Source organism: Cyrtonyx montezumae, unplaced genomic scaffold (assembly GCF_038088225.1).
Source record: "Cyrtonyx montezumae isolate F1298 unplaced genomic scaffold, pur_monq_1.0 scaffold_0, whole genome shotgun sequence".
NCBI classification, from domain to species: domain Eukaryota; kingdom Metazoa; phylum Chordata; class Aves; order Galliformes; family Odontophoridae; genus Cyrtonyx; species Cyrtonyx montezumae.
Window position 1 is genome coordinate 36,859,028 of NW_027071824.1, and position 22,027 is coordinate 36,881,054.

General features: G+C 40.6%; 1 protein-coding gene across 7 annotated transcripts in view; it reads left to right on the forward strand.

Moving 5' to 3' along the window:
* The window catches only part of ARID1B (AT-rich interaction domain 1B), a 318,214-nt gene that overhangs the window by 215,987 nt on the left and 80,200 nt on the right, over positions 1-22,027 (forward strand). For all 7 annotated transcript variants that reach the window (XM_065732311.1, XM_065732346.1, XM_065732320.1 and 4 more), the window contains 2 exons: positions 1,542-1,785; positions 17,301-17,390. In XM_065732311.1, coding sequence (XP_065588383.1) covers positions 1,542-1,785; positions 17,301-17,390 — 334 coding nt within the window. The remainder of the gene's footprint in view (positions 1-1,541; positions 1,786-17,300; positions 17,391-22,027) is intronic.

Sequence of the window (22,027 nt, forward strand, 5' to 3'; positions counted from 1 at the left end):
CCTGGAGTATCGTGTTTAAAGCACGTTTGGGAGTGGGGTCTGTGAGGTGTCCTGTAGAGAGCTAAGTTGGGCCAGTTGTATCTATGTACACCTTTAGGCGTGAGGGGTAACACATTCTAGGTGGCTTTTTTATGAATATTACTGGTGCTTAAAGTGCTAATCGTAGTATTTCCATGCCTTGGAAGGCTGACTGTCTATTAGGGGAAGCTAGCTGTGAGCCTCTTGTGATGGTGGTCAGGCAGCATTACTCTGAATACACCATTTTGAATTTTGTCCAAGTTCTGTAATTTCTAAAAATAACTTTATTTTTGTTAGGAAAATTAGACAGCAGTTAGTCCTTGTTTCTTGAGCTTTTTGCCCAGGCAAAGCCCAGCTGTCTTTGTGTTCCTCAGATGCCTGGCCCCGTTGTCTCCAGAGGAACTGCTGGCATGAGTCAGACAAATGAAATCACTGTCAACCAGAGTAGCATGCTCTGTGTCATCCCAATTATTTGAAGCCCCAAAGGTCAATTCATGACTTGTTTTGTATGTGAAATAGCTCTCTGCCTTAATTCACTAATAGAAATAGCAGTGTGTGCCTCGGCTTGTGTCTTGCCAAATAGTGACGGAAGCACAGCTACCTTTCTGTTAGCGTGAGATCTTCTTGTCATGCTTAGGAATTAACATTTTTTTCCTGGAAGTTAGAGGGCGCATCGCAGCATTCCTATTTTTTCACATCTGATTTTTACAATGATCTAAAGCCAAACTACTCCCACAGATCCAAAGATCGATGTAATTGTAGCTTTATGAGATATGTCCAGCAACTTGTAGTTAGAATTTGGGAGTGCGGAGGAAATACCTCATTGGAAACATTGAAAATGCAGCATTTCATTTTGAAATGAAATGGAGCAGCTGTTTTGCAGCGTACTCAAATAAAAATGAAGAGAAACTGTGAACTGGATGCTGGTCAAACTGGTGTTGGATGGAAATACAGAAGTGGCCTTCTTTAATCCCAGGTGGGCCAATGGCTGCTGAGGACAGGGCCTTGTTGTTTTTCCCTCTCCTGCAAGGTGAAGGAGCTGAACACCAATATTATGAGGGCTGCGTGTTTTACACCCTTCTTCTGTCATTTTGATGATGGTTGAAAGAGTGAAGTGTATAAGCTGTGATTCTAATGGGAACAAAGCCAAACATGAAATACTGTGTGGAAGTGAAATTGATAACTCATTTTTATTAGCTTTCATATGCTCAGGAAGTATTTGTGGGATTAATTTTGAAAGCTTAATCCAGGTGGAAAAGGTTAAATTCAGTGTTGAAGGAATTTGGTTCCAATTCATTTGTTACCATTGCTTGTTCTTTTTCTCAAAAGAATTAAAGTGGAGTATTGTGCATGCTATCCTCGTTTACTGCCATCGTTTAACTACACAAATCAGCAATAAACAAAACCTCTTAGTTATCTGCTGTAGTAAGTGAACAATCGGACGTGGTCACTATGCCAGTTTTTATGTCTCACGGCTCGACTACTAGTTTTTGGAACTAATGTTCTTTTTCCTTTTTCCTCAGGATTTATCTGGATCCATTGATGATTTGCCGACTGGAACTGAAGCAACACTGAGCTCAGCTGTTAGCGCATCAGGCTCTACAAGCAGCCAAGGGGAGCAGAGCAACCCTGCACAGTCTCCATTCTCCCCTCATGCTTCACCACATCTCTCTGGGATTCCCGGGGGCCCATCACCTTCCCCTGTAGGCTCTCCTGTTGGAAGCAACCAGTCAAGGTCTGGTCCCATTTCTCCAGCAAGTATTCCAGGTAAGCTTGTTCCGACAAATAAAATCAATGGATTTATAATTACATGTTAAAAATACTTCTCCTGGAATTATGAATTATCAATCTTAGAATTCTGTGTGTTTAGTGTATTTTTTATTTAAGAAATGCATAAATAAAGCAGGCATAATTTCAGATTCTAAGTCCTCAGAGATCTCAAAATTCTGAACTTGGTTCCAGGAGCGTATTTGTTTAAATGTATTTTTCATGGCCCAGTTCAGACAACTAATCTTAATTTTTGTGTTTGGTTCATGTATCATCGATCACCGTATATACAGGATTCCTTTTTTTTATTTTTAATGTGCATTTTTGTTGTCTTTGGCTGTTGGAGTTGTATGGTGACTTGAGACCCTTATAAGGTACTCAGTAGGAAAAAAAAAAGACATTTGGTACTTCACATGAGTTTTTTCTCTTTCTGATACTCAGTTCTTTTATTGTTTTCTGACATTCTGAATGCTAGAGAAACTCCTTAGTAGTTGGACAGCACTTGCATTACTCTGAGGTGACATCAGTAGCTGACAAAAACACAGTGAATCAGCATGAAACACAGTTAAAAGAACTTGAAATTGCAATATCTTATCGTTAGATGTACTGTAGACCAAATGCAAGTTAAGATGCAGTGAGCAGTATGTGTTTTGGTATTCCATACAAAGGTTAAACCAGGGAAATGTTCATGCCTATCAGTATACAGAGGTCAAACTAGATAAGCAAAGTTGCGTAAGCTCATGCAATCATGCTGGTTGTATCTGAAATGAGTGTGTCAAGCCTTGATGCTGCATGCATGACCCACAGTCATTTCTTTTTCCCTCCGGTCTCTCTGTCTGGCAGCATGTATTCAGGTGGAGCAAGAACAGCAGAAAAAGTGACAAAGACAGAAGCCTCTGCATTACAGGCAGGATGGTGACCTTATATTTGCTGTGCATCTCCTGCTGCACAGTGTAGAAACCCTTCCCTGTTGCTGAGTGAAGTCAGACAGTCCATCTATAGCTGGAAAGGTAGCCGTTCCCACAGTCTGAGCTAATCCTTACACTTCGCAATCAGGACCCAATTAGGTGGCTTTACAGGAAATCCTGACTTCCTTCCTGGCTTGTCTTAGTTTGTAAACTAAAGTTCTGATTTCTTGGAAAACTCTCGGCTTGATTCAGTTTTGACGATCTCTAAACAGTCAGATTTGGGCAAATAAATTGACTGATATTTTGGCTGCCTGATGGCTGACTAGAGGAACAGTGTTGTGAAGGTGAAAATAGCTTTATTGTTACCATGGAAGAAAAGGGTGTGAGCAGGATGATTTGTAGGGAAAAGTAATTTTTATTAAACCAATTAATTTCTGTGGGGTAAAGATAGAAGAGGTGTTGGCTGAAAGGTCAGAGTCAAAGTAAGTTCTTGTTTCTGTTGCTGACCAGTGAAAAGTGTTAGCTCCTCATGGAAACTGTGTCACCATTTTTTTGCAGATTTTCTAGCCTGTTGTGGTAACACAAAAGACTAGTCTTAGTCAAGGAAGTATTTTTATTTTTATGAATGGCACTAAATCAAAATTGCCTGCCACTGATTCCCTCACTTGGGCAAACTCCCAGTCTCTCTAGCTGTTTTGATAAAGGTGAGCTCTCAGATGTGAGCTAACGCACGGCTCTCTTCTGAGGAAAACAAGACAGCTGCTTTAGCTCTGCTGCTGCTGTTGCTTTTCTCAAGCTGCAGAATGGAATGAGTAAAACTGCTATTTAAAGCCCAGCGACCAGTGGAACATTGCTGGATGTTTAGGTTTCCAGGCCACATGGGCTCCACTGTGCTTATCGTTCTCCCCGTTCTCCTAACTGCTTTCCCACCATTGTGCTTCATTACTAGGATTTTATAGGCTTCTTCATCTGCTGTATTCACAGGACACTGGCAAAAAGTAATACAGAGCTTGTTTGCGTTTCTCTGACTGCTTGCAGTGTTCAGGTTGTGGCTGTTTTTAAGCATATACTGTGTAGTCTAGCGTCTCTTCTTTAATAATTTTGTTCGCTCCTATTTTCCTCTTTCTTCTCACCCTACCCGTGTTTGTTCTGACCTCATTCCTCTCCTATTACCTCCTGCAATGTTGTGCCACAGCTTCTCCATGTGACATAGATTGGCTCTTTCAATCATTCTCTCTCCAGCAAGTCATTGTAAAATGAGCAGCTGTTGTGTTGCTGATAGCTATGGCTAGGGAAAGCCAAAATGTTGCAGGGGGTTCTTGGTGGGAAGGCCGTTAAAATGAAGGTGTTGCTTTCCCAGGGTTTACTGGAAGAGAAGCATCCTTTTCCTGATACCTCCTTCACTGCTACAGAACTGACAACTAATTTAACATCAAAAGGGCAGGAAAACAGACAGCCCCCTATTAAACCTCCCAAATGGCTGATTCGTTTCCACTGCCCATTTAAGCTGCTTCCCCACCCCACTGCAAATCTGTCTTGCCGTATTGCTTTCTGTCACACATTGTGAATTTCACGGGAATGGACTGGCACAGGGAACACTGGCATTGGCACATCCCTAGCTCAGTGGGCATTTCCTTCCTCCACTCTGAAATACTGGACAGATATTTCGTGCGGTAAGTGGAACACATACAGCCTTTGTCTCCATTCGCGTTACCAAAGTAGATCAGGGAGATTAATCCCTAAGAGCAAAAAAAAAAAAACAACTTCGGTGTGTTTTGTTTTGAGAGGGTTTTATCTCAGAAGGGTTAACACTTCACTGTCAGACATACTTTTGTTACAGAACGATTTCTCTTTTATAATTTTTAAAAATGTAAAATAGTATTCAGATGTTCTAATAAGTGCTTCAGTATTCAATTTTGCCAGAATTCCTGATCTCTTTATTTTGTAATTAGGGTTCATGTTCTTCCAAAAATGAGCTGTGATGCCCTGCACTGCTTAGATCTCGAGCCGTGCCTGATTCAACCCTAAACCATTAGTGGAAGCTGACACAGCACATCATCAAAATGCACCACTGTTGCCAGAAGACCTAGTGGATGTTAATTTCACTTTTTTTTTTTTTTTTTTTTTAGCTTCCTGCCCAACCATTCCGGTTTACCAACAAAGCAAAAATGTAAATACACTAAACTCCACTTTCACCCCCTCCCACATCTCCAGTTTTGATCTCAATGGCCAAAGGCTTTTGTCAGCTCTTTCTCTCTTGCGGTGGAAGCAGCAAAAAATTTTAATATTAAGAGTTGTGTTGAAGATTGCTGATAAGCCAGGGATCCCTTAGCATGTGATGGATGAGTAGATTTTGTATGAGTTAATAGATCATATTATTTTTAAACTTCTGCAGTAATTTTTATTTCTGTCAAAAATATGAGTATCTATACTAATAATAAACAGCAAATCCTGCCTTTAGAAATTGCAGTATATAAGTATGTTTTTCACACACATACAGCTGTATTTTGATGTGCACTTTTAATAAATTTTTCTTTCTCAACGAACAAGCTTAGTTCCACTCTGTATAGCATAAGCTGCACTGTAGTTTTTACTGTTATAATTATATCAATGTCTTCTTTCATAAAGGAGCCTTATTGCAGCTGGAGTAAGAATTTTCAGGGAGAAATCCATGTGTGGATACTCTCACTTACAAATGCCATTGTCAATATTCTTGATTTATGCTGACCAGTGGTCAGCACCCTCTTCTGATTAAAATTACCCCAGATCCTTAATTCTGGTAATTATATGAGGCAGTGGGTGTGTTCCATTCTGTGATCAGCTCTGCTCTCTGCAAGTCAGGGGTCTTCCCTTCCTAAAGTGGTCAGAATTACAATAGCAGTACAGAAAAATGAAAGGAGAAAAAGGGAAATGGGGGTGCCCAGAGAGTGCTGTAACAAGAGTTCTTCCTTCAGTGTATGTGTAAGTCAGTGTGTGGTCAGACTAATGATGTAAACAAACCGTGACAGAAGGAAAATAAATAAATAAAGAGTAATGGTAATTCTATCGTAGTCTTAAAGTTAACGGTAAAATTGTAGTGTGGCAGTGGTTTCTTTCATGCTATACCAGGTGAGAAATCATATAGTTGCACTGTTTGCAGAAATGGCTGCAGCAAGACAAGCTGATGAGACTGCGCTTTAAACAAGAATTTGGACATTTTTTTCTTGGCATGGAGCTATTCCACATGCTTGCTCTATTGACCACTGCTATCAGTATATTATAGAGTGTGGATCCTTTTCAAACATTGAGGGGAGAGGAGACTACCATACAAATGTGAATTTGTAACACTGTATTCTTTGCTGAAGTTTTACAGATAGCTCCACATAATTGCAAAACAAGAAAGAGGATTATATCCTTTTAAAATAGACATGCTCCCCCTGTCTAGAAAGATTATTTTAACACATACATCAATATTTTCCCCTTCAGCTTCTCCGGAGGCAAAACCCTTGCAACAAGCTGTTGCAAGGAAGATGCATGCTGTTCGTTGGCATCCACACCAGAAAAAATACAAAACACAAAATGCCATTGATGTAGCGCTGTTCTTAATCGCTGCTACTGCACAAAATATCTATTCAGCAGTTTTGCAAGTGTAGAATGCTTACAGATGAAATACATGAATGTTTCACATAACAATCACTTAAACCTCTCTCTTTTGAAGAGTTTGAACATTGTGAGTTTTTCTTCATTTTACGAGGAAGGTAAATTGCAGGCCCTCTTTCCCAGAGGCACTGACTGTGGGATACGGAGCAGCTGACTTACGTTGCCTATTAGAATTCAGCCTTGGTCACCATTGATTAATAATCTGTTGTCCCAAGGCGTGATGAAACAAACAAATAGTCGCAGTCAGGTTTACTGAGGAGAGCCTGTGCTCCAGAAGGCACTGTGGGAGCTGCTCTTGTGCTGCAGCCCGGACAGAGATCAGGGAGGGAGGGAGCACTCTCTGCAGAGGTGCTCTTCCCAGAACAGGTGCAGGAAATGAAACGAGACACAGACATGCTGTTCAGGTTCCTCCTGTTGTATTTTCCTTACAACAGTGGGTTTTGTATTCCAGAACCACCAACCTGCTGTTTTTCATCACTGCCGAGTTAAGCTTCAGATAGAAACACAAAGAAAAATATCACCAAACCCAATGTGCCCTGGGTGATGGTTTTTAGGGGTAGTTTTTATTTTTTAGTTTGTGATGTTTTCATTTGCTTATTACTCCGTTTATCAGTGTCTGTATTTCATAGTCAGACATTTCAGTATTGGGTTTTAATTGCTGTGCAAGTAAGTGATGATGAACCAAGGACCCATCAGCGGATCACCCTGCAGGCCCACAGAGCATGGCAAACCTAACCCTACAAACCAAACCCCTTGTGTGAGTGTGCCCCAGAGCACATTCTGTGGCCATGCTTTGTCCCCTGCACTGTTTGTCTCACTTTTCTCCCTGCTGGGGCTGTTTCCACAACCCTGGCCATGTGCCCTGGCAGCATGCACATGGCAGGCCATCTCCTGCAGCCCTGTGACTCGCCCTGCGCTTGCGCACATCCACCTGGTGCAAAGTGGCTGTTGAAATCCAGTTAAAATCTTTGCATAATTATGCAGGTGCTTGGACTCACAAAGTAAAATTCAGCCACACTTAGCAGAGCTGCCAGGATTTGACAGGTTTTAGTTTTAGATATACACTTTACAGCCATCATTGATTTACTGTTGTTTACATTTAATGTACATTCACTTCTTTCTTTGTGAAGACTCAGTTAAGTTTTTGTCGAGAAATCTAAGAGAATGTATATTGGTTTCTGCAAGTTTAATTTTTCTTTTCCTGTGGTTGTTATTTGATTATACATAGATCCTCTTCGCTTCTTTTCCTGTACTGTAAACAGCGCATTAATTTGAGTATTGTCATAAATGAACAGGTTGTCTTTCACTCCATTATTCCTTTGTGATATGAATCATAGAACCACAGAATTGTTCAGGTTGGAAAAGACCTTAAAGATCATCAGGTCCATCCACGAAGCAGTGACTGACGAGTGGATGTGAAAATCTCTCACATTTTGTTCGTGCTCACAGATGGTTGCTATGGCCAGGCAAAATGCAGCGTAAATGCAGTCTCAGCAACTGGAAAGGCAGTTTTAGTTACTGCTAGGCCAGCTACAGAAGACACATTTAGCTTGAGAAAGAGAGCATTTCCAATACTTCCATATAATATTTTAAAATGATTAAATGCAAGGCATTCTCTCTCTAGGGGCAGAGTTTATGCAGGCTGAGCTATGGAGAACTTAGAACAGCTCTGTTACAGCTCCAGTCTGCAGGTGGTTACAGAGCTTGAGATGGCAAGTGGGCCTTCAGAAAGTAAACAGAGAACATCAGAGGTCTGTGACTGCAAGCATTCCTGTTTGCTCCCCATCTCCAGACAACAGTGGACTCAAATTATTGCGATGTGTTGATTGATTACAGCCGTTAAGTTTCTTAGTAATCAGTTTCATCACTTATTCTCAATTCACGCTTGCACCTTTGATTTCTCTTCCGCAACAGGGTGATGTGGGTTGTCGTTGACTAATGAAGAACAGAATTGGTTTCGGCATGAGACAAACGGAATGCCGACACCAATCCCAAAATGCATTAATCTTTAATAATCCACATCTGCATGTTTATAAATGATAGAACCAGGGGTTGCTAATGCTGATTGTCCTCCATCCAAACAGAAAGTGACACAGCAGCAGTGGCTGCGGGCTGGGTGCTCAGCTGCCAGCCGCCCGCCTGACCTTGCAGAACCACAGGGAAGTCGTGAGCTGTTGAAATGCGCAAGGAGTTGCTTCCGCACCGGTGTGCGGAGCTCCATGCTGCTGGGCAGGCCGAAGAGTGGCAGGATGAATCTTGTCTGCGGGGAGAGCAGCCCCAGCATTGGTGGAGGCAGGTTGCCTCCAGGTGCCTTCAGCCTTTGTGCATGCATGTCGCCATTTTCTTCCCCAAGAGCAGCGCTTGCTGTGCACTGTGCATTTTAATGCAGAAAGGAGTACGGATCAGCTGAGGAGGGTTTGTTCTTTATGAGGATAGCATTAATGAGAGTGCATGCCTTTTGCTACTAAAATGCCTATTAATCACAGGTGATGGAGTAGTACAAGAGGTAGAAGGCAGGCCTAGCAAAATAGCTCATTGCCACATACCAGCTCTGCTCTACTTTCCACCTACCTGCCTGAACTTGAGAGGCTTAGGAGCAGGGAGGAGTGAAACACACCAGAGCCAACACCACCAGATGATTAATATTGATCTTGAACAATTCTTACACGGAGCTGGGTCAAGAAAAAAGAAATACAGATAAAAAACAGCACTTTCATTTCCTATTTACCTTTTCTTTGGTATCTTGCATGATTTTACACTGGAAATACTATAAGGGAAAGTTGAGAAACAGTTTTGTTAAAATTTGGCAATATTAAAATTAGAGCTGAAGGTTTCTGTCAGATGGCAGATACTGGAAGTTTATGTCTGCTGCGTTTCTCATGCTTCTCAGGCTCTACAAGAAGCAGACACCATGAGGAATGGTTTGGAGAAATATTCTCTTTGTAGTTATGACTGCAGTGCAGAGAATAAACACTGATAATGGAAAATTATTTCTTTGGGAACTTGGATTTACTTCCTAAATTGAATTATTAAGTCTTTAAGTTTCAGGTGCGTGGCAAGATAGGTTTCATTTCTGAAAGAAATGAGCAAAATACAGTGAGGAAATGTACCTTGTCCTTCGTTAAGAGCTTTTGGTTATTTAGTACTTGTATCAATAACAATTTTATATTCTGGTTAATTGACACTTTATAAAAAAATTGAGTGTTTTTTCTCCAGGTGAAGCTATGCTTTTTGCATTAACAAACATGTAGTGTCATGTCCTGAGTAATTATGAATGACTAAATCCAAGCAGTCGTTCAGTATATATGCAAGCTAAGCTATGATTTTTGTTAAAGGCTTAAAGGGGTAGCGTAAAAAATACAGTGTGTTTACAGGATTTGGATCGCTCACTGAATAGCATAAGCACGTTTCTTGGTGTTTTACATAAGTATCAAAACTGGGCCCACTCCCCCCCCCAAAAAAAAGTCTGGGGTTTACAGAGATGTGAGAGAATGCACTGGGCAAGCTGCTGCCTTGGCCCCTGCAGCCCCGCCTGCCCCAGTTTGCACCATGCGCTGGCAGGAGGTGGTGGCACAGAGTGCAGAACATGCGGCAGGGCAGTTGAGTAAGACTTGGGGGAAAAAAAAACCCACAAAGTCGGTGGCTGAGCTTTGAAGAGGTTTCTCTAGTGAGGAGCAGTGAGTAAGTGGGGAAAAAAGGAGCGAGCGCCTCATCTAATCTTTCTCATGGGGACCCAGGTGGACAAATTGGCAACCCTGTTCGCAACCCTCCCCCTCTCTCCTTTGTACCGTAAGAACTGCTAATCGGATCCATGCTGCTGCAACTGTGGTTAGTTATTAACAGAATAAAAGCAGATTTCTTCAAAAGAACGGGTTGGGGAAAACGGCTATACAAAATTGCAAGGTTGTTAGAATCTTAAATGCACAGCGGTCGATTTTTTCCTATTCTGAATTATACGATGAATACAGTCTTTCATCTGTCACTGTGCCCGTTTCTTCAGAAGGCAGCCAAACATTAAGCTTCTCAAACAAAAAAAAAAAGTGTTTGAAAGAGGAAAAATATTGGGGAGGTGGAAGAATAGGGAAACGAGGAGGAGAAATCAGGTTTTGTTTTTATTAATTTGGCCTAGTGAGAGAAATAGGAGTTTGCTGCTTCTATTCAAGCTTCTGCGCCCCAGCCTCCATCAGCCACCATTTCTGAATGCGGGGATTAGGGAAGATTTAACTGGTTGCTATCCTGGGCTGCGCAGTTCTGGATTGGCCTCCAGCAGAAACATCGTGTGCTTCGAGCTCTCCTGAGCTTAATGGAAATAACGCATCAAATGAGTGTGGAGTTAGGCAGAGGTGAGAGCCGAAAGAATTTGATCCCCCGAAATGAAACTTCTCATAACTGTAAAGTGAAATTAAAGGGGTGAGGATGGGTGTTATTGAGGATAGGGAAGCCGTGATCCCTGGGTTTAGGCTGACTTATGCCTTCGCTTATATAAATAAATAAATGCAGTGGCCTTAATGTTGCAGGGCTCAAGTGCCTTCCTGGTTTGCAGAAATGTGCTGGAGAGGAATCCTTGTTGTTGGGCAAACAGGTGCTCTCTGCGACCCTACTGAAAATCTGTTCGTATTCGGATGGATCACGCTCTTTTGAAAATGACCACTGTCAGCCAACTTTGGGCTTCTTGCCACAATCTCAGGGAGAAGGAATCTGTGATGCCGCAGCGCATCACTCTGGTCCAAACGTCAAGGTGGCTCCTGGACGGGATGCAGATGAAATGGGGCCTCTTGCAGACACTGCTGCTGCTTCCTTCTCTCCCAAGGAAAAGATGCGTTTGCCCGCAGGGCAGTATTTTTCTTTTCTGCAACTTGACACTCAGTCCATTGTCAGCTCATGTAGTGCTAACAATTATTTCACTTCATACTCAGGTGTTTCTTACAAGTCTTCAACCTTACTGGGGCTTACACAGCCTGAGAATAGAACTTGGATGTCCAATTTGGCAGATGCCATTTTTGGCCACTTACTTCTCTCATCTTTTTTTTTAACCTTTTTTTTTTATTATTATTAAAAAAAAAGGTCCATAATGCAGTGAATTACTCTGTAGTGAGGGTGACATTTGGACCGTGTTCCATAAGTAATACCTTGGAACCACACACTGAATAATAAGGATGAAACAAGATATCAAATAGCTACCTCATCCTGACAGTGTCATCTTTGTTTTAGAACTGAATGTTAACATCGTGTCAAACACGTACCTTCTGGTCTTGAAACAAAAATGTTTATGCTGTTGCGTATATGCAAAGAAAAATTGGATCTGAGGTTCTGCAGGCTACCTTGACTCAGTGTTGCACATTTTTTAATGCAGATTTTAGAATAAGTTAGCACTTTGATTACAGTGACCTCTGTGGAACTTGCTCAGAACCCAAGTTCTTGGTGTGTTGAATATAATACAGAAAAAAAAAAACAAAAAAAAAAAAAAACAGAGTGTAAATTTCTAAGGATAGCAGTCAGAAAATTGCACTTAATGAAAAAGTAAAAATCCTGTTCTTATTTTATTTTGCATGGCTTGTGAGTGATACGGTTGCACAGTAGCAAATCCTATGTCTTTGGAAAATGATGCATTTGTTAAAGAGACACTACAGCAAATCAGGACCTGGCCCAACAGTGTTTTCAGTAACTTCGCAGTGCGGAGCATCCATAGTTTTGGCCTGACAATCCTCACACTTAAAGCATCTTTGTGCTGCTGCAGAAGATCAAAGCAACTGCTTGCCGTCTCACTTCTAGAAAGCAGCGCATCCTGCAGCCAAAACCATCCCAAGACTGGAGGACCCTGACATTTTCTGAACTTCCAGGTCTCAGAAAATGGCTGAGTGAGAAGGCAGCAGAGAATTGCCAGAGCTGCTACTGCTTGTGAGGGCTGTTAGCTGCCGTGCAGCACTGAGTGGGGCCAGGAGACCCAGTTTGTGCTCAAGTGCCTGCATTGCTCTCTGAGGTGGTCAGCATCACACCTGCTGTTTGGGTAGCCAGAGTATGGGTCTGGAAATCTGAAACGGTCCCTGTGCTGCTGGCTTTTTGAATTATCTCTTAGCGTGTGGAAATGAGGAGGGTATTGAAGTTTAGTGCATCTTAATTTGAGGGATATTCAGGCAAACTCTGTTTATTATTCAGATTAGTAAGTTGCTTTAAAAATACTGGTGGTACAACAGGAAGCTTGGTTACAGTGCATAAATTAAGGAAGAAAATAATATTTCTTCTTAAGGGGTCATAGGCTTTGTAAGATGAAAGAAATAACACAAACCACATGACCAGCCTGCCTTTGTGCTGCCCATAGAAGACCTTCTTTCCTTTGAGGTCATTTGTACCTCACTTCCAATTTCCTGAAAAGCCCATTTAAAACAATCCCATACAGAAGCCTATTTATGATCTTTCATTTCTGATGTAGGGATCTGAGACCGAGTGTCCCTTCCGGCCTGCGAGCCTCTACTGTCACATTAACTGTGATATAATCCCATTATTTTATCAGATTTCATCTTAGTACTCGCTAGGTTTCCTGGACCTCATTATTCCTAAGAGGAAGTTGTTTCAAATTCCAGTAATGGTCTGATTATCATCCTAAACAGTGTGCTCTTTTTCCTCCCCGATATTTAGCCACAGATATATATTTAAAATGAAGTCACAAAATTACAGCTCTTACTTTTTGCCATGCTAAGTAATGTGCGTTCCTTTGGTCTCCTGTCATGCACATAGACATCCTCGGTTCCCATTCCAGTTAGCATTAGGCTTTTTTGGTTTTCTTAGAATCACAGAATTGCCAGGGTTGGAAAAGACCTCCAAAATCATCTGGTCCAAGTTTTGTGTGCATGAAGACTCGCTAGCAGTTTCCTTACCTCTACTGGAAATAATTCTCCTAATTCATACTAATAATGTATTCGTTTGATTCAAGGTCAAAGCAAATGTTTCATTGTAACCATCCACAAATACGCTTTGCCTTTTCCCATTTCTAAATGATAATCTTATAGCTTTTAATTTCAAAAGTGCCTCCTTCTGATCTGTAAGTACAGGTTTTTTGCATTTTTGTTACTCCAACACAAAACTTCCAGTGTCCTATTTTGACCATGTATTGTATTGACTGTACTTCCATATTTTGTAGTTAACTGATGTCATTAATACAGTTCTAAGGCTTAATTCCTAAATTAGATTGAGAATTGCCCCAAAGACAGCCCACAAGATCTTTAGCTACTGACTTTCCCACAGCCTGAGTCTGATGTTCCCCTTTTAGCATAGTCTGTTTCTGTGATCAGTCCCCCTGATCCCCATTTCCCAGTTCCTCATGCATCTTGAAATTCCTGTACTGATATCCATCCTTTCCTCCTTAACCAGTAATTTCCCAGGGGGAACCTGTTATCACTGAAGTGCTTTCTTGATTCAATTGTTCAGGCACAATTCCATGAGGTATTGTCCAGAGCAGTACAGAGTACCGCTGCTGAGCATCCTCCAGTGTCATTACATTGATGGAAGCAGAGAGCCCTCAGCATGTTTCAAAACGTTACTGATTTGGGCAGTAATTCATCAGAAGGACCCCTCCTCAGCAGGATATCAAAGGTCTGCTCTTTCTTGCTATGTTGGCTCTAAGGAATTTACTTTTTACACTTTAACTGCAGATTTCATGGCTATAGTCATAATGCAATCACCATTTAGTACTTTTCACAGACCACATTTTTCCAGAAGTACAATGCAGTCTCTTCTATTTCAAGCATAGATTTTAAAAGCCTCATACAAAATGTTTAAAGGCATTTCTAATGTAATTTTAAAAATAGAAAAGCAACTTATAACTAGGGTATTAAGTAGTTTAGATTTTCTCACCTCTTTAACTGACTTTGTTTTTTTAAAAATAGGCTCCTGGTTTTAACAACTAATTTTAAGATAGCTATATAAATTTTAAGATCATTTTGCCCCTATGTTAAGTCTAGGTAAATGAGCAAGTGTGGTATTATATATCCTTTTAACATGCATTTGCTGTGATTTTTCATAATAATGATACTGTGAAACATCTGTAATGTTCCCTTTGTGTAAGTTTTAGCAGGTAGAGTATCTCACCAATGTGGCAACAATACTACACAAAAAATGGGAAAATGTTATTAGTGTGTAAACTTCCATCTGTGTGTCATGGGGTCAAAGGAGGCAGCAGTCTGTCAGTGAAAAAAAAATGGTTTTTTTTAATTCTCTTCTTCAATATCTGTAGAATTAATGTTTAAAAAGAAAAGAGGTTGTTTTCTTTTGTAGAAGTTTTCCTTCCTAATAAAATACAAGTCTGTTCATGTATTATTTAAAGCGACTTCCAAGGATACCAACTACAATACTGGTTGAAAGGGAGAAGGATTAATATCATTTAAAGGAAAGAAATGAAAAATCTTTAAGGTCATTTCTTTTCTTGACAAAGAAACTTAAAAAGCGTGGCAGACAGGATCTTCAAAGGTTTTTAAAAGTCCTGTCATCCTCTTCCAATCAATAGGAGTTAGATACCCAAATTAAGAGTTCATTTCAAGCCTTCAAAGGTATTTAGGTGCTTAACATCCTTTTACCTTTCACATCACTTGGAAGGATTAAAACGGCAGGTCCACTGAAAATATTCTTGTGCAATACTTCGCACGTCCATCGCCTGAATAATTTGTAGCACCCCCTGATCATTACCATAATGGCCCCTTCTGTTGTGAGTTAATTCCTTGTTAGAGTGTGTGTGGAGGTGACTGTCTTGTTTATGAAATTGTTTTCTTTTGTGAAATAAAAACTTTGGCCTCCAGTTTCTTTAAATTAAAAAAGCAAACAAACAAACAAAAAACAAGATCAGAATGCAAACTTTAAAAAGTGAACTGAAAAAGAGCATTAATATTTACCGAGACTGTAGACAATTTCAGTGAATTTGTAAAACAACTGAGTGTGTATTCCAAAGGTTGCAGATGGAAATGATTTCTCTGTAGCATGCCATGTATGCTCAGCTCTAGGGCTTGACATTACCTGTCTGTACTTGCACATCCACATGTGTAGGATAGGACTCCTGCCAGGTAATTAAACTTATTACCAATGTAAAAAATTGAAGACCTGCTATAAATGTATTCAGAATATGTTGTCTACTATAGGTCTTCCATATTAGATTAATGCTTCTTGAGGTTAGCCAAGCCACCACCAGACAGAGTCCCACTGGGAGTTGTGGGGTACAGTCAGGAGTACCTCTGTGCTAGCACAGTGTTGCTGCCTGGTCTTGAGTCACTGGATCCTCTCTGTCAGCAGAAAGCGGCCATTTCAATGTGGGTGCTTAATGTTGCCACAGCCTACTCTTGAGCGATGTGTTGTGATCCCCCGCCCCAAGCTCCTGCACAGGCCCTGGGTCTGCAAACCCAGACTGGTGCCTTTGGCCTTCTAGAGGAACTGTGCCACCCCCAGTATGGTTTGCTTCACTTTGACATTGCTTGGTGTGTTTCTTGTTGGCACAGACACATCAGCTGGGCAGTGGTTACACAGCCACATTTCATGGGTTTTCCTTTTGTTCACTGCATTTCTCTCATTTCTTCAGTGTCAGTGTACAGGTCAGCCATAGGTAGTGGCCACAGTGCTGGGAAGCAAGCAGAGCAGGGCAGGCACGGCCCCTTTCCTCAGTTCACTTCCAGGGCCTTCGTAGCTCTAAAGAAAGAGCAACCCCTGCTGGCTCTTCTTCAGCTGGGCTCCCAGCTCCAGAAATAACCACAGGAACCTCGCCTCAGCCATTAAAAAAGGGTGGCTGCTAAGCACCAGGAAATGATTCTCAGCAGGCACAAATCTATTTCATGTGTTTTTATTCTTTCCATTTCTTTTAAACGAAAAACAATCTGAGCAGTTTCTGAGGATGAGGGATATAAATCTGTCTGCTGCTATTTATAACGCGCTCGTCACTGCAGTGGCTAAGTGCTTAAAATATATATTTGTTGCCTAACCTGGGGTGGTCTTCAAGTGGCTTTGGGTATTGAGAGCAGGCGCATCTCAAAGCAGGAGCCCAGGAGCCATCCTGTGCCCAGTCCTTCTCCTGCCCAGTCTGCAGCTGACTGGATACTGGGCATGGTAGCACTGCAGAGGTGGGAGCACAGACACAGGGTTGCATGGAGGTCCGGAGAGGTAACTCTGTGGTCTCTTTCACCAGTGCAATGAGTGCCAGTGTTAAGCACCATGTAGTCACATTGAAAGTAGAGATTTCATGTCCATTAGTGCAGTTCTTCCTGTGTGGGTGGGTGGACAGCAGTGGATAAACTGTGAGTGTCTTCTGAACACAGCCATAGAAATGAGTCTGTTCTGGGTGGATATTTCAGTAATCAAATATCTTTCCTTGGCCTTTACTTGAATAACAAGACAACCCTTTTCTGTCTGATCCCTTTCAAATATGCTTCAAGTTTACCACCTACACCTGTGTATTACTCCAAATTCTACGTGGACATTCAAATAATATTAAAACCACTGATTCATTGAAATACTTTTTAAACTGTTTTTTTTTTTAGTCATTTTTGTATTGACTGATTTTTTTCCTTGGAAATATTGTTGGCGGCAGGCCATGTCTGCCTGGCAGGAGGCCAGTTTAAGCTCAGCAGGATGAGCCCTATTGTTCAGCAGACTTGAATTTTGTTAAACTCTCTAACAGAAATACGTGTCAGGAGATTTGCAGCTATAAATTGGATCGTGTCGGTGAGGTTGGGAACTTGCTCAATACAAAATTGTACATTTCACCATGCCTATTGCTAAATATGTTTATGCATGTTTCCTCCTTGGGTTTCTAAAAGTAAAAAAAAAAAGATTAAAGTATCCTGAAAAAGCCAGACCTGTTGGACTCTGTCTTTAACTTATACAGCTGGTACTTTCTTTGTTGTTGAGTGGTTCAGAAATGCAGCAAGGCTTGGTTTTGTACACTGTAATGTTTAAAGCAAGACTATTTTCCCTTTTTTTCTCTGTGTGTTACAGGCAGTCAGATGCCACCGCAGCCTCCTGGCAGCCAGTCAGAATCCAGCTCCCACCCTGCTTTGAGCCAGTCACCCATGCCACAGGACCGAGGTTTGTTAGGTGTTTGGGTCTTCTGTACAGTGGATGCCAAATGTAGCCTTCATTTCAAGTTATGCATTAGCATGTGAGATTTGCTGGTATTTATTTTCCTTTTCCCAGAGAAAACAGCAACAATCCCTGTTGTCTGGGGTTTTCTTCTTTGGGGAAAGAGCAATTGAATATCAGGTTTTACCAAAATATAATTGGAAACAAGACTTCCTTAAAATACAGTGAATACTTAGAGTATAAAAACAGTTTGCTGTAAATGCTTGATTTATGTCCTAGAAAATTCACCCTTTGGTTGTCTATCTTGGAATTGAGATCTATAGAAAGTACTGTAGAAATAGTAGTGGCTGCAAGCACTGCAGTTTGATCCTGTTCTTACAATTCTCTAATGTCTTTGCACGGACATGATAGCTAGTCCTCTAGGCCAGTTCTGGAAATGAAAGTATCTTTAAATGTAAAGTGAAATCAGCTATTTAGGTCAAATGGTTCAAAGATTTGGAATTTCCAAAGAAAAACCTTGCAGGCAACAGTACTCTTCTAAAACATTACTTCCTAGCGAGTGCTCACCAAAATAAACGGAGTATTACTGTTTATAAACTTTAAGCCTTTTTCCTTTTGACTCCTTCCTTCCTAGCTCATGAAAAGAGAATTATCACAGCTTTCTCAGATGGCCGTGTGATTAACTGCTGTAAACTGGGCATCCTGTCCATGCAGTGGTTAACATGTGCCAGCAACAAGCTTGCAAAACAGACACACGATAACTGTGATAAACATGGAGTTATTTATGAATTTGCCCCTCCTAAAATGTCTTGCTACCAGAAATATTCCAAGTAGCACCATATGGGGATACCATAAATACTAGAAGTTTTCTCACACTGAAACAAGTTGAACTCGCTGAATGACAAATTTCTGGGACAGCATCCAGGAAGAACTAGGAGGATTCACAAAGAGGAGGAAAGAGTCCTAATTTTTGCTAGTTTTCTGTGTTGGATGTCACCTCCTCCAGGAATGCTGATTAATGAGAATGTTAAATAGAAAATTCCACACTCAACTCACTCGTTTTATTTCATTTTCAGGTCATTCTTTATACACAGTTATTAGTGCAGGAACTGATTTTCCCTTTAAAGCAGTTTTAGAGTAACATGTACGCTTTGTGGAGATAGAATGACCTCAGTACTCAATGCAAATGTGTTATGTTTTATAGGACAGAATGTCACAAGACAGTGGGAGTGGATCAGATTGAGGCTTTGAAGACCCATGCACTTCAGAAAGATGCATGCATTTCTTGGTGCGATTGTGTCTTGGCACAAAATGTGACACTGTTCAGTAATAGTGAGGAACAGTGTTGTGTTCCTCATCTGGCTTCGGGGGATGAGTTGGGCATATCTGTCAAAGCTGTAAGGTTTGGCTGAACCTTTTGATTGCTGTTAGAGAGCAAAACTGGTTGTGTGGTTGGAGAAGACAGAGAAGATAGCTACCATAACTGGGAAGTCAATCAAGTAAATAACAGTGAGGAAAATAAAATTTACAGGTTGATACAGTCTTGTACATCATCTTTGGGGGGAAGGATTCTGGCTGTGTTCTTAGAGGAAATGTATTTAGGAGTGTTCATACAATTTTTGCACCTTTCATATGTAAAATCTGGTGTAATACGCTCGATCCTTGTGACCTAGCTTGTACAAGAAATCTATTTGTTTCATGCAAAAGATATGAAATTTGTAACAGGCTAGGTCATATTGATTTTGCAGAACGTGTTCCCCAAAGCTTCTTTCTCTAAAGTCTGTGCTGTACGCGCATAAACGTGCGTGCATTCCCTTTTGCGCCCTGTCATTGATTAGAGGCTCCTTTGAAATGGAAAACTTCACCTTTTAAAAAGGCTGTTACATTAGTTGATTCCTTTTCTTGCTTGAACTGGTTTCCACTGAACTTGAAGAAAGGAAGAAGGGGGAGTGATGGAGACTCAAAGGAAAGGTGCTTGTCATTTACTGATAAAAACCTGAGCAGAAAATCGTTGCTGCTAAGGACATCTGATCCATAGGCATCTGTTACAGTAATTTAAACTCGTGGCTTACTGATACACTTTCTACCAAAAAAAGAAAAAAAAAAAAGAAAATGAAAACAAAAAGCCTAGAGACCCTCCATATGATAAGGTAAAGTCGTTTGGTTTGTACTTTGTATAGCATTTCTTTCCTTATTTAGAGAGGTGACTGAATGAACAGGCTGCTAATCGTTTCCTGAATAGAATCCTTTGCTCTCAATACTTATCTGTTTATCGGCTATTGTGAAATTTGATTATCAGTTGGAGTCTGAGCTGTAGCACTTCTGGATGCTAAACCACTACTTTGAACCATTAGGTTTACGGACCTTTATTTTCCTATTTGGGAATTCGATTATGTTTTGTCCTACTTTCTATGCTTACTCAGCACCTAACTGGGATTTTTGATGTTTGCCTGCCTAAGGCCATATATCCCTGTCATACAGTGCAGTATGAATCAGTGAACGTATTTTTACATGTGCATTCTATGTGAGAGAGAGGGGGAGTGGTAACATGCAGTAATAGGCATTTCTTGGGAGATGGGATTTTCTGTTCCCTTCAGCTTATTTTTTTATATAGCTCGTAGCATGCTTTTCATAATGATAACATAAAAAATGCTTACATTTAAAAATAATTGTAATTTTTTTCATGTTAAACTTGTATGTTTAGATCTGGAATGTGCTGCTGTAGAAATCCCACTACTCATAACAGTAGCAGTTTCCAGTCACTGACATTTGATGTCCAGTAAACATAACTTTTTCAGTTCTACCAACATATTTTATCTGTGTAGGCAGTAAGGAGTTCTTCATGTTTTCATGTATAACCCACGTCTCAGCTCACAAGTCTTCAAAAGGACAGGTACTTGAAGGAAGTCCCATATAACTTAAGTGTTGGGAGTTGGAGAGCTGTGGAGATAGAGGGAGTAGGCTGTGCTGGATGGGAGTCAGATATCTCTTGGAGAAACTGGAGCGCTGTGCCAGCTCACCTACTTGCCCATTTAACTGCTTCTGAATCCCAGGAGCTACCATTACTTAGGGATAACACAAGAAAATGTGATCAAAAGCAGAGGATTTTTTTGTTGTTTGTTTTCAATTTATTGAAGTCAAAGCTTATTGTAAACTTTAGTTACAGACTCTAGAGGTAAGGAAGCAGTGATACCTTAGCTGTCACGTTAACTTGGAGAATTACTGAACTATGCAGATCACTCCAAAAGTAATGCCTACTATTTATTTCCATGGAAACTGCAACAGGTGCAAAAAGCACAAAAACACTATTTGATAGAACGAATTCTCAGCTAAAAAACACTATTTTTCAGCATAGTCACCACCATTAGCTATGCTTTTTTATCAGCAATGAAGAGCTTGCATGCTGCACTTGTAATAATCTGCACTGGCAGAGGTGACCTACTGTTTCACAGATGCTGTGATGGCATTGTTGCTAAGAAAATGTTGCCCTTACAGTCTATTTAAAAAAGAGGAGGCATTACTTTTGGAGCAATCCTCATCAGTAGCCACTTGAATTCCTTGTTGTCAACTGTACCAACCTATGTCATCTGAGTTTTGGAAGCTACACTTTGACAGTGTGTTCAGCCAAAACTGCATTGTGGGCCAAAAGATATCTGTATGGATCAAATAGAAACTAGCATTTCTAAATTACACTGCTGAACTGGTTTCTTCCTGAAGCTCTTAGGTGAAAAAGAATTCTTCCATCCTGACCATTAGCTTATAGTCCCACTCCTGTTTTTGCAGGCAAATGGAGATGCCCATTAGGAGATGTACATATTGGTAGTCACGTATGTGAACACTAATGGGAGAAAACATATACAGTAGTGTTGAAAAGACACTTTCACTACTGGAAAAGTGAATGGTTCCATACCTAGTTTTGAAGAAGCTTCAAAAATATACCAGTGTAAAACAACATTTTTCATACTTGGATGTGTATGTGTCATGTTTCAATCTCACATTAAAATAGTGAATTGGGAGCTCCTGAAAACCATTGGATTTAATGGAAACAGTTAATGACTTCATGTTATTACTCCAGCAAGCACTCTCATAATGGGGATACTTAAAGAAGCCTTATTTATTAGTGCAAATGTATATGGGTCAGAATTAATTTTTAAAAAATCTTTAATTGTTTTCCCCTTATAATTTTCACAGCGGTATGTAGTTAAATATTCATGATAATGCTGATGATATGCTAAAGGTCTGAAATAGATCTGGAGCCTCAAAATCAACACAGGTTATTTAACCCTTTTCATCTAATGCACCATTGGGGACTTGCTCAATGAAATCCCAGAGCACTGGAATAATTAGAAGATAGTAATGAGGATTTAATTAGTCCTTGAGATATGCTGAAATAGGACCACTGAGAACTTTTCTGTTTGGACATGGATTGCAAGCAGAATTGATGCCGTTGCAGCTGCTATGATGTGCTGGAAAATGTATTCCATTGCTAGAGGCAGTTTCTTGGCACCATTCTGTGCTTGTCAGATCTGTGTGCAAAGTGCCTGAAGTAAGCACCTCCAAAATTGTTGAATTGCCTTCCTCCACTCCATCACCTCTTCACATTGCCTTTTTTTTTTTTTGTCTTCCTTTATGTTTTTGGTTTT